Source organism: Mus caroli, chromosome 9, assembly GCF_900094665.2.
Source record: "Mus caroli chromosome 9, CAROLI_EIJ_v1.1, whole genome shotgun sequence".
Classification (NCBI taxonomy): Eukaryota; Metazoa; Chordata; class Mammalia; order Rodentia; family Muridae; genus Mus; species Mus caroli.
This window is the reverse complement of record NC_034578.1, coordinates 79,930,542-79,943,266: the sequence shown is the minus strand read 5'-3', so window position 1 is coordinate 79,943,266 and position 12,725 is coordinate 79,930,542. Positions and strand designations below refer to the sequence as shown.

At 40.3% G+C, this 12,725-nt stretch overlaps 1 protein-coding gene and 1 long non-coding RNA gene across 2 annotated transcripts in view; both read left to right on the top strand.

Annotated features, from left to right (window-relative positions):
- Positions 1 to 1,985: 1,985 nt before the first annotated feature.
- The window catches only part of Hmgn3 (high mobility group nucleosomal binding domain 3), a 121,682-nt gene continuing 110,942 nt past the window's right edge, over positions 1,986 to 12,725 (top strand). Inside the window, exon 1 of the mRNA XM_029482121.1 lies at positions 1,986 to 2,172. Within this exon, the coding sequence (XP_029337981.1) occupies positions 2,161 to 2,172 (12 nt within the window). The 5' untranslated portion in view covers positions 1,986 to 2,160. The remainder of the gene's footprint in view (positions 2,173 to 12,725) is intronic.
- Positions 5,225 to 12,725, top strand: part of LOC110301118 — a 9,250-nt gene continuing 1,749 nt past the window's right edge. Inside the window, exon 1 of the long non-coding RNA XR_002378684.2 lies at positions 5,225 to 5,491. This is a non-coding gene — a long non-coding RNA (uncharacterized LOC110301118). The remainder of the gene's footprint in view (positions 5,492 to 12,725) is intronic.

The following is a 12,725-nucleotide window of genomic DNA, read 5'->3' as shown; positions in this document are numbered from 1 at the left end:
GGAAGGAAGGAAGGAAGGAAGGAAGGAAGGAAGGAAGGAAGGAAAGAGAAAATTAGGAGTCTGGAGACAATACTCAGTCAGTAAGGTCAGTAAGTCAGAAGGACTGTAGTTCGGTCTCGGACACCATGTAAAGTAGGTGTGCATATAGACACCCGCGTGTAATCCCAGTGGTGGGAATACTGAGAGGCCTCCTAGAGCTTGCTGGTCAGACAGGCCAGCTCAGTCAGTGAGCTTCAGGTTCAGTGGAGCAGGATGATTCAGGTGGCGAGAAACCGAGGAAGTGACCTAAAGTCAACCTCTAGCCTCCCCACACACGTGCACATACAAGCATGGCATGGTATACACATAGGCCAAACATAAACGTGCACAGCCACACCAAGAGCTAATTAAGCTCATCAATATAGAGAAAGGCAGTGGACTGCCATAAAGTAGGATCTATTCTAGATATAGAAATTAATTTAATGTTAGAAATCTGTCGTACATCAGTATGTGAAAGAAGGGAACATAATTTCAGGATGCTACAGAATAGAAGCCATTGATAGCATTTAGTAGTCATTTTAAAGACAAGTTCTCAGGGAACAAGTTACTAACAAGAATTTCTTTGACCAAAATATATGTGAAAAGAATTTATATCAATTTGGTAAGTTATTCTAATAACCCCTGATATAGCCACTTATGCTCAACTCTGGAATTATTACAGTATGAGAAGAAAGGTGGGAGCTCTGAGGATTAGAAAGTATATTATTATTATTATTTTATTATTATTATTATGAGATAATCGTGGAAAAGTTGAAGGAATTCTTCTCAATGTAGAGACATTAGAATTGGGCTAGCAATGCTTTAGCAAGGTCACCAGCTACAAGATTAGTAGGTAATAGTAACATTTTTGTAAAATATTAACAAGTAGCTAGAAAATTAAAATATTTAAATATGCTATTCATCTATGTAAAAATGAAAAAAACAAACAATAAAGGGAACTTTTTGCTTTAAGTTCATTTTGAACCTATTCTTTAAGATAAAGCAAACAGAAATATTAGCTATCATCTGAGTGGGGTTTCAGAAGGGAAAAAAGGTAAAAAAAAAAAAAAAGAGGTCCTTTAAAAGCAAGTCTTCAGCTGGTCATTGGTTTTGACCCATCTGGCCCTCACTTCTAAATGACAAGGTCCACAGCCTTAGACCTAAGCTGATTAATGAGTTTCTAGCTCTGCCTCTGCCTCAGACCATACACACCCACCATTAGCAATGAGCAATGGAATCCGGTAACCCCCTTCTGTCTACCAGAGGCCTCTCCCTCTGATCCAGAATGTTTTCACTTCCCACCCACCGCTTTGCCCAGCTCCTCACTGTCCTTGGACTTCCCTGGAGAATGTAGAACTAAGTGTGTGGGGTAAACTTATCATTTCCAGTTTTTCTTTATTTATCATATTGTTGTAGATAAGGGTGTGTGTGTGGGTGTGTGTGTGTGTGTGTTGCCCAGGAAACATGTGGGGAGGTCAGAGAACAATTTTAGGGATTCCACTCTTCCCACCACGAGTTTGGGGGTTAGAAATCACAAGGTTAGAATTGCCCAGCAAGCACCTGTACCCGCTGAGCCTTCCTTCTCACAAGCCCCAGTTAACTAGTTTTTTTTCCAGACCTCTGCTCTGACTTTCCAAAAGCTTATAATGTCTGCGGGAAATAGGGGTCTCACAGGGAACTCAGGTCCTCACGGGAAAATCAGGTAAATCAAATACTCATTTGGTAACCACAGGCAAACTATGCGCTTTTAGCAGCAGGGCAGACAGTTCTGATGAACGCTAACCAGTAGACGGTAACCACACTGATTGGCAGAGCTTGGACACCAAGTCTAACCTGCTCTGAGGTATTTATTACCAGTGGGCTAGAGTCAAGGGTAATAAGTGACTTCAAGGAGATGTTAAAATTTTGTTTTGGGGTGCCGATTAAATATGACCTTTCTCTCAGAAGTAGGGTAAGGGAGTCTTAGGTGCCCTAGTGTGCTTGCATGTGAGTTCGATAGGCATGACCACAGGAATAGTCAATTTCCTGTATGGCCTGTGCCTGAGAAGAAATGGAAGCAGCAACCTGCCTTTCGGATTATCTTTTCACAGCTGATGTGCACTGTTGGCTCCTGTTGTGCTGCACAGGCCTCCGGTATTACAAATGGAACTCAAGGTGGGTGTTCGCAACTGACACGGTGTAGAAATGCTTTTTAATGGTGAGCTTTAAAGATAATAGTAAAATAAAGAGAAAGAAAATAATGATCGAAAGAACATCATTAATTTAGGCAGTGAAGCCATTAGCTATAGCAGAACAAAATTGCATTCTAATTCCTTGTAAAACGTGTAACTCAGCACAAAATCAAATTTCGTTTCATCTTCAGATCTTCATCCTTGTTTCCAAATGCCCCCAAGATTTCCTTCCATTTAACTGTTGCCTTCTCTGATCCTTGAGTTGGGAACCCTTTTCTCAAAGCCTGTCAGGGGGGAATTCTTCTGAACATTAAAAGTTTTCAATCTTCAACAGTTAATCTTGATCTAATGATCACAAGCCTAGGAAGTCTAAATTCATCATCAGGAAACCCTGTGTTCTTGGGACATGCCTTACCTTTGCTGTGTGAGTGACCAATGTCTATAATCAGAAAGTAATAATCTGATCTTTATTGCTACCTTTGGAAGCAAAGGGAGGTACCTGGGAAGAAAAAAACTAAAGGGATCAGTATAAATTATTCCAGAATTTCTAATAATTTTATTATTTAGGGAATTCAAGCTTGCCAGGAGAAAATAATGTTGTGTGGGGAGGGACCAGATCGAACCCATCCAAAGTGCTCTGGACACAGGATTAGCCTTTAAAGGCTGGCTCATATAGTGGTGGGACTAGGGCAGTATTGAAAACCATCATCAAGTGCTGTAATTGTGCTTTTTAGTAAAGAGAGATTCAAATATAATAGCTGAAGGCTCACACTTAGCACAGAGGTGTCAAAAACAGCCAGGGAGCCTCAGATCCACAGCCCAGCAGTTTGCTGGTTAGATGACGTCATTTGCCTTCTTCCATATCTTGATTAAAATAAAAATTCAAACAAAACAAACCAACCAAACAAACAAAAACAAAAGCAAGAAAACACGTGTCCCTGTTCTGATTTTCTTCATTTCAAAAATTACTTTTGGGTATATAAAAGTCCATTGAGTCTTGAAAATCTGTATAGATTTTTTTTCCCTCCGATGCGATTCTTTCTGACCACATGCATACCAGCTTTAGAGAACCAGCGAGGGATGCAGAAGCATTTTGTGGCAAGGTGCTGGTGACTTTTCACTGGAACAATTAGCTTTGCTATAGTAACATAATAACTAAGAATTCTCTGTCTTTATGGTGAAGGTCTCCAACTGCCAACTGAAAATAGGACCATGCCATTTTATATTAGAGACCATGAGGAATATGATTAGATTTTAGAAAGAGATTGTCTTAAGCAAATGAAAGAAATGGCAAGTACATACTTAAAAGAGTGTGACAAGACCTTTTAAACATTGCTGGTCAGGTGTCCGATTTAAGAAGCCGATAATTCATGGAAAGCATAAAATAAAATACTCATTTACTTAAATCACATTCTGTAGCACTTCATGGCTTTATTTCCCTCAGAGTAGCCTATACCCTAAGGAAGACTATTGTTGAAAATGTCCAGCATTAAAGCTGTATCGAAATCCTGTTACAGTTGTATGTGACCTTCGGGAGGAGAGTGGTTAAGAAAGGCTTCAGACAGGATCTAGTGTATGAAACAAACCCAGGTTTGATTGTGTCATGTGCCAGCACGTGACTCCTCACAGTATAAACACAACAGTGTGGTGTTCCCTTTCTCTGCTGAACACTGAAAAATATCTTTTATTAAGCTTCTCTCAAACAATTATTCCCAGGAAGTAAACTCCTCACTCTCTAGTTTCTCCAGCTGAGATAATGCATTTCTTTTTTCTTTTCTTTCTTTCTTTCCTTTTTATTTTTTATTTACTGTTTTGTCAGCTTTTCTGTTGAGAGTGTTTTGTGATTCTGACCATTTTTTTTCTACACCACCAATTTGGCTCGAAGCCTCTTACAATGTCTGTGTCTACATTTGCCTCTAAAGAATCATTTATATTGTTACATATAATTCACATTCCCTTTCATGCCTCCCCTTTCTATCTCTTTAATTTTGTTCCCATATTTTTGTAATATTTCAATACTTATGTATTCGGGAATTTGAAATCCTTACAGGCCCTTGCCAATTAGATGTCTCAGAGGGTAAAGGCACTTACCAGACAAGCCTAGTGACTTGAGTTTGATCCCCAGGGTTACATTTGAGTCTCTCTTTACTAAGAAGCACAGTTACAGCACTGATGCTCACCGACACTGTGCTGCTTCCACTGTCACATAAGCCAGACTTTCCTAATCCTATACCCAGGGCACTTCAGATGGGCTCAGTCTGGTCCTCTCCACCCAAAATTCTTTTCCCCATCAAGGGCTGCTGTAGGAAAGGTCTGGCATGATGCATGCAAGTGTGCATAATCGTAAGTCATGCCAGCAGGGCTGGGAATGCATTACATCTGTTGATACAATGCAGCTTTGAGCTGGTGAGACCTTAACGTTAAAAGGATGAAAGCTTGAGTTGGCATGAGTCAACACACAAAAACTAGATGTAAGTTCAGCAGGTAGGATGCTTAAGAAAATAAATAGTAAGACAGAGAAATGAGAATACCTGGGTATGAGATGCATGCTGGAATTATTTCCAACCCAGTTTAGAAATGTTTCATTCACTATCTCTACAAGGTAGAATTAGCATCAATTCCCATCCATGACTCTAGAGCATAGGAAAAATGTCTCAAGTGGAGACACTCATCTTTTAAACTAAGTATTATGACACTGAAAACTTTGTTTTTTTGAGAAATGATTGACCCTAGCACCTGAAAAACATGCCAATATTAAAAATCAGGCAGACCCCTTAAGTTTAAGAGGCAGGTTTGTTCTTTTCTGAGCATATTAGTGAGATAATTAATTTACAGGTCTAAGCACCACAGGTTAAGCTTGATTGAAAATTCTTCTATGGCAGGCATGAGGTGCATCCCAACGTGCACTTGGCAAGGTGCAGGCAGTTGATATAACCCAGGATGTAAGTATCTATGAGTCCCATCCCACCTACACCATGGACCACCCATGTCAAGGTCTCCAGGCTGAGGGTAGAGCTTGTACAAAATGAAAATTTTGGTCCCCACTCCAGAGCTACTGAGTCAGAAACCGAGAGTGATGTTTAGCAGTGAGAGTTCCAGCTGACTATCATGCTCACTGAAATTGAGAGGCACGAACCTACTCTACGCTGATTCTTCACATTCCCTAGAGCATATTCCACTCATCTCTGCTAGTGGATTACCTCTGAACGTTGTCTGCACTGGGCTGAGGATGCTCACTACTTAAGTTCAAGGTTCTTACTGATGTCACTGGAAAATTTGTCTCTGCTCTGAGAAATCACAGGGTAAGTCTGGAAAGTTCAAGGACAGAGAGAATAGAAGGTTGGTTTCTCCTCTTTTAGGTAGCGCTGAGAATGGGGGAAGGACAGTTAAATATCAGCTTGTTAATGTAATACTTTTAAGTACATTTATTCTCATTTTCTCTCATTCTCATTGCCTGCTGTTAAGTATAAAGGTTGTTTGCTTCCTGGATAATCCTTTGATTCACATAAGCTGTGTGCATGAAACATGAAAATTGAGGTTTTTTCATCTTTAAAGTCTAATATTCAACTCAAGCTCTCCCTCTTGTTTATAGATTCTTGTATCTCTAGGCTTTGTAGTGTATGTTTAATAACTTTCAGTATTAATGGTCTTTTATATACATTTCTTTAGTACACTTGTATTTTAATGATTCTGAGATGCACTTTTTCATATTTCACGCAGCAGAAATCAGGATTGTCATATTAATTCTTTGTGTGTGTGTGTGTGTGTGTGTTTGGTTTTGTATTGTAAGATTTATTTGTTTGTCTGTTTAATGTATATGAGTACACTATAGCTGTCTTCAGACACACCAGAAGAGGGTATCAGATCCCATTACAGATGGCTGTGAGCCACCCCCAGAAGCCACAAATAACAGTTTTCTAACTGTTCTAAACAATGTAATTCATTATCTGGGAAACTTTAGCAACAGATAGTTCAAGAAGATAATGAGATTAATTTTTTATTGCCACATCAAAATGTGGTATCCCCCAGCCTCATGCTCATGAATCTGAACACTCATTCCCAGTTGATGGTGCTATTTAAGGAGGTTCAGGGGGTGTGGCCTTGCTGGAGGGAGTGTGTCAACTGTATGTGGGCTTTGAGAGTTTAAAGGCTCTAACCACATCTAGCTGGCTCTCCCTGCGTCCTGCTTGCCACTTAAGACGAGCTCTCAGTGTCTTGCTCCTGCTACCTCTGTCCTGCAGTTACAGATGCAAACCCTCTCAAATAGCCACCAGGCAAACTAAATCCTGTCTTCCAAAAGTTGCCTCACCTGTGGTGTTTTATCACAACAGAAAAGTAGCTAGCACACAAAGGTTCCACACTGGAAGGCTCAAGTAGTCTTGTGCCATAGCCAAAGACAGACCACACACAGCAGAGGTGCCAGCAGCTTATGAAGACACTGAAAAGTCCCCGTCTCTTTGTGATTCCATGGCCATCTCACTGACAGAGCAAGGTGTTATCCCCTGTTTGGGGTAAAGAAACTTACTCTGACGTCATTAGTAAAGAACTACTTCACTTGCCTTCCTGTCTGATGTCTGATGATGACGGTAAGCGACTATTAACTAGCATAATAGTAGTATTAACTACACTGTTGTTATTTTAGGAAGTATCCCTTGTACTTATAAACAGGGGGAAAAACTAAACTATAAAGTAGCCTCAGGAGCTCTGGGAAGTGGTAAAGAAGGTCTCATTGTAATAGCTGATGTCAGTCAACCTTGGGAGTGTCTGTTGTCCCTGGAGGGCACCTGGTGGCATGGTGGTGAAGGTGCAAGATGTTGACATTGAAGGTCCTGAGCCTGTGTATGCGTCATGCAGTGCATGTATTTGTATCTCTGGTTTTAACCAAGTAATATATAAACAAACAAACAAACAAACAAATAAATAAACATTATAATTAAATATATGAAAATTTTATAGAATATAGAGATAGCCATGCAATGTTTATTTACTTTAAGCTAAGGATTAAAGGGCTTAAGGTCAAAAGAAATGTGAAAGCTTATAAGCTGAAAAACTTACAAAGCTATAATGTATGCTATTTTGATAAATTGTGAGATGGTGTTTGGGCATACAGCTTTGGAAGTGGGCTTGCCCCTCCTCATTTCAGAGTTGATGTTCGTCTCAAAGTATTCTCTACAGCCCCTTGTCTGGGGCTAGGCTGAGCCCCTAACTCTGTGTGCAGGTGTGGGTGATAACAGCAAACATTCCCAGAGTATAAACAGCTGGAAGGTGAGCCATGTCCAAGAGCTGTTTTTATTGCTCATTCATGACATAATGTTGCCTCTCGTGGGAAAGAGAAGCCAGAAGTTCAGCCAGGAAAGCTCATCTTTAGAGAGGGCAGAGAGGACCTTCCTCAAAGGAAGCTCGAGATGACCTCTTTGGTTTCCCCAGTTGGTGGCTACTGGAAGCGATTGTCAGATCTGATGAGGTCATCTCTCTCTATTGCACATGTGTTGTTTTACTTGGAAGCCTCCCTCAAGAGGACACTCTGCCTGGGACTCTCTCCATCTAGAACTCTAGCTACTGCCTTAAGGGAGCTTCCCCAGTGGTTTCGGATGGACATTTATTAGCCCCTGATTGGCTGATGCTAACTTTCTGCTGTTATTTGTTCTGTTTCTTGGAAGCCTCACCAAAGAGACTTCAGTGACTGTTTCAATAAGGCTTCCCCAGTCGATTTCTGCTAGATATGGTGAACACAGTATTTGATGATTTTTTTTTTACTTGTCTGTCTGTCTGTCTGCCTATGAACCTATCACTTGATATTAATTCTTTTACTTTGCTTGCTGTGACTTGATAAACTCAGTCACTCAAAACCAGATGTATACTTCTCATAGATCATTCTCCAGACCATATAAAACGTAAGCTAGGGCCAATTTGTTATTGGAAGAAAAGCCTTTCTTTCTTTCTTTCTTTCTTTCTTTCTTTCTTTCTTTCTTTCTTTCTTTCTTTCTTTCTTTCCTTTCTTTTCTTTCTTCCTTCCTTCCTTCCTTCCTTCCTTTCTTTCTTTCTTTCTTTCTTTCTTTCTTTCTTTCTTTCTTTCTTTCTTTCTTTCTTTCTTGAGACAGAGACAGTTAGAGAGAAAGAGATAGAATACAGAGAGTCAGTGAGAATATGTGTATGCTCAGGAGTATGGCTCTGTGATTGAAATAGACATCAGGTGTCCTAATTTATCCTTCATTCTTTGAAGACAGAGTCTCTCCCAAAGATGGCCTATTCTGTGAGCCAGCAATCCTCAATAATCCCCCTGTGTCCCCAATACCAGAGTTACTAGTACATGCATGGGCAACAATTCCTGTCTTCCTGTCTTCCTGTCTTCCTGTCTTCCTGTCTTCCTGTCTTCCTTCCTTCCTTCCTTCCTTCCTTCCTTCCTTCCTTCCTTCCTTCCTCCCTCCCTCCCTCCCTCCCTCCCTCCTTCTCTCTCTCTCTTTCTTTCTTTTCTTCCTTCTTTATTTTATTACATATTTTCTTTATTTACATTTCAAATGTTATCCCCTTTCCTAGTTTCCCCTCCGAAAACCTCCTATCCCCTCCCCCTTCCCCTGCTCACCAACCCACCCACTGTCACTTCCTGGCCCTGGCACTCCCCCACACTGAGGCATAGAGCCTTCATGGGATCAAGGGTCTCTCCTCCCATTGATGACCGACTAGACTTTAAATAAACTTAATGTAGGCCAGGTGTGACGTGTTTATAATGTCCCCAGAAGTGGACAGTAATGTACAGATCTTCATTTTCCTTCATTCCTATACTCTCTGGCTCAGGCATAGCAATGTGCACTCCCACAAGCTCACTCACAGTGAGAAGCTATATCCACAAATCATTTAACTTCTTGTATTATCTTTCCCTCATACCTTTTCTGTTTTTAGATATGTTTAGATACAGAATGTTCATGTCTGCTTTGATTCCTGCCATATTTAGTACAGTCATATGCTTCAGAAGTCTATAGCCTCAGAACAGCAGACTATCTCATGCGCCCAAGGGGTGTAGCAGACTGACCCATCTAGGTTTGCATGTGTATAATCTACACTGTATATACAATGGCAAAAATCATCTAATGACAGATTTCTTAGAGCCCTTGTCACTAAGCAAAACATGACTGTTTTACCACCCTAAAGACACTACCTTTCATAGGGCAAGAAGAATTTCTAAGCTTTTGCCATAATTTACAAATTTCATTGTGCCATGATTCTCACAGAGAAAAAGAATTTCCATATTTTTAAGTCTATAGGCCTGCTGCTATCAGTCATGAGGTTTCAGAGAAAAAGTACTGCATACATCAATGTTAGTATGAAGCATCTGATCTTGGAAACGCTGAGATGTGACAGACCATTAGAATGAGAGAAGAGAGCAGAGATTGCTACTCTCCTCGGTGTCTACTTCCATATTTCTCCTTAACACAGCGATTTAGTTTAGTACAGCAGTATGTACATGTATTTAAATATCAAACTGTCTAGGTTACCTGCACGAGGTACAGTCCTAGATTCTTATAAGCATGTATATGTGTTTATTTGCCTTTCCTTTTTTGTGCTCCTGGAATATGGAGCCAGTGGCTGGAAATTCAGTACCTTGAGTCATGATGCAGATTTAAAGATAGAGACTTAAAGACTTGCTCAAGATGGTAGAACAGTCAGGTTGAAAGGCGGCCTGCTTCTGCTTGCCCTGTTAAGACATAACAGCACTGCCTACAATTCAGACTTCTTATAAGAGGCATATAAACTGCTGTCTTGTTTTAGCTATGGATATATACACCTCACCCTGTCTTAAAGACAATGTCTATTGATTCTGTTTCCATATTACCTGATATCAGGTAGGAATTTCTATAAAATAGTCATAGGTATTATAGAAGCTATTAAGAAACATCGCTTATAGGTAGAAACAATTTCTTAGACACTTGCAGGGTCCGTTCTCAGCCTACCCTGGGGAAAAAATGGTTTAGGGAATGCTACGAAATTGATGGGCCTCTCTAAATTCCTGCAAAATTAGTTGGATTCTTCTCTCTCCCTTTTGTATTTAATCTACGTCTTTCAACAGCACGTGTGGCTCTTCTTATTGTATGCAGATGTAGGATTCAGCACAAGTTTAATAAATAAATTTTACACATAAAGAACAGAACATATTTAAGTTTTTATCGTCTGAAGCCTAAGAAGCATGGAGAAAAGAAGGCCATCCAGTGCCTGGAAGAGAGCCCCGAGCTGTACTGCTTTCTTCAGGCAGTTTTCCTGTGTAAAGAATCCTTAAACTCAATGGCTTTTAAAGGCAAATACTTGTTACTCATTCACACACTGGTGGGTTCTCTGGATTTCTGCTGACTTAGCTTTAAGATGCAGCTTGGTCCATGTCCACACCACGTGTCTCTCATCCTTCCTATATCACACTACCCTGAGCATACCTTTCTCATCATAAAGCCAGGAGTAAGTTCACATCCAGCCTGTGTTTACATCACATCAACTATTACCTCACTGACTGAAGCAAATCCCACAGCTAAGCCTGAAGTCAAAAGGAAGAGAAGAATACCTTCATCCTATGGATAGTGTAGATACTCAGTATTAGTAAAAGACAGTAAAGAATTGAACATAATTGTTCATCATGCTACAGTTCTCAATAAAATATCTATTAAACAAATTCGTAAATGTTACAAATTATAGCTGATATGTGTTGAAGCAACCCAAGTGGCCAGGCCAAACAAATGCCAGACAATACTGAGAGTTCACTAAAATTCAAAGGGATGAAATGTGGAAGGATTGGGGCATAGCCATGTTTGGATACCTGTTAACTAGTATGTGGTCAGAGGGAATATGGAAAGACCAACACGGGGGCGACAAGGACAAACCTACACTTCCATCCCAAGGGAATAGTTGAGCAATGACTCGGTGCAGATGAGTCTGGAATGGGGTCCTTTTAACCCTTCCTTATCAGAATTGATCATTACTGACATGCAGCGATCTCGATCTCTTCCTGGTTAAGAGCACTGGCTGTTCTTTCAGAGGTCCAATTCCCTGCAGCCACTTGGTAGCTTACAACCACGTGTAACTCCAGTTTGAAGGGGTCGGTGCCTTTTTCTTTTTTTTTTTTTTTTGGCCTCGGTGGACCCTGGAAACACATCTGGTGCACAGACATACATGCAGACAAAGTACCCAAACACATAAGATTTTATAAAAGTTATTGTTACTAGTTGAGAAATATTTTTGCTGTAGAATCACACCTCTGGTTTTTTCATGGAACTCAAATTTGTTTCATTTGTGGAAATTTATTTTGACAAAATCCATCAGCATTGCTTTAAAATAGTGTAACAGTGAGCTGAACAGAAAACTAAGTCTTCCTGGGTGGTTCAGTAACACCCAGAGAAGGACAAAGAAAGACACGAAGCCTAAGAATAACTATGAGTCACAGGAAGGAATTCTGAAGATGGAGAATACCATTTAAGTTTAAGGTTTTAATCTTAAACTCTCTTGGTTCGTTTGGGAAATATTTTCCAAAACAAACAAACAAACAAACAAACAACAAACAATATACCATTTTTTAATAAAAATTAACATAGAAAAATAATTCTTTTTTTTTTTTTGGCTGGCCTGGGAAGGCCACTACCTACCAGCATTGAGGGCTGCATTCAGCTGCCTGCCCTTGACAAGGCACTGCATTCAGATGTCCACATTAGCAGAAGAGGTTTCATGTAAGTAGTCTCAGGATGGCATGCAGGGAATGTGAGTCCTAATTGAAAAAAATAAGAACCAATGGTGGCTGAGGTGGAACAGGAAATGAAGAAAGATGGAATCCAGTGAGCCTGTGCTCAGAAATCCTAACGTGAGTATCACCTGAAGATGTCCAGAGCCATTTGGAATTTCAGGTCAGAAAAATAGCGATAAATAATGCTGAAGCTGTGAACAGAGGAGAGCCCTATAACCCTGCAGGTGGGAAGGTAAATTAACTGAGCCAGCATGGAAGCTTTTCTCAAAGCTAGAAACAGAGCTATCATAGGAGTCAACTATATCACTCCTGAGACTCCATTCCCAAAGGACCCAGCCAGGCATGCGTGTCACTGAAGTCCTTGCACATCGGTGTCTATTGTGGCACTCTTCACAATGGCTAAGTTATGAAATCAACACAGATATTCAACAACATAGAATAGATGAGGGAGATGTGTTATGTATTTATAAATTTGAAGAAGAATTAAGTTGGTCACTTGAAAGAAAATGGACGCAATTGGAGAGAGAGGATCATATTAAGAGATTTAAGCCAGACTCAGAAAGATGTTATGTCCTCTCATGCGTGGTCCCTAAGTTTAACGTAGATGCATAAAATCATGTGAATGCATGTATGATGTGAATGTAGAAGTAAAGATGTCTGGGAGAACAAAAGGGGCAAAGGAGGAGATGGAGCAAGAAAAGAGAAAAGGGGTAAGAACACTCAGTGGGAACACAGAGTGAGAACACAGGGTGGGAACACAGAGTGAGAACACAGGGTGGGAACACAGAGTGAGAACACAGGGTGGGAACACAGAGTGA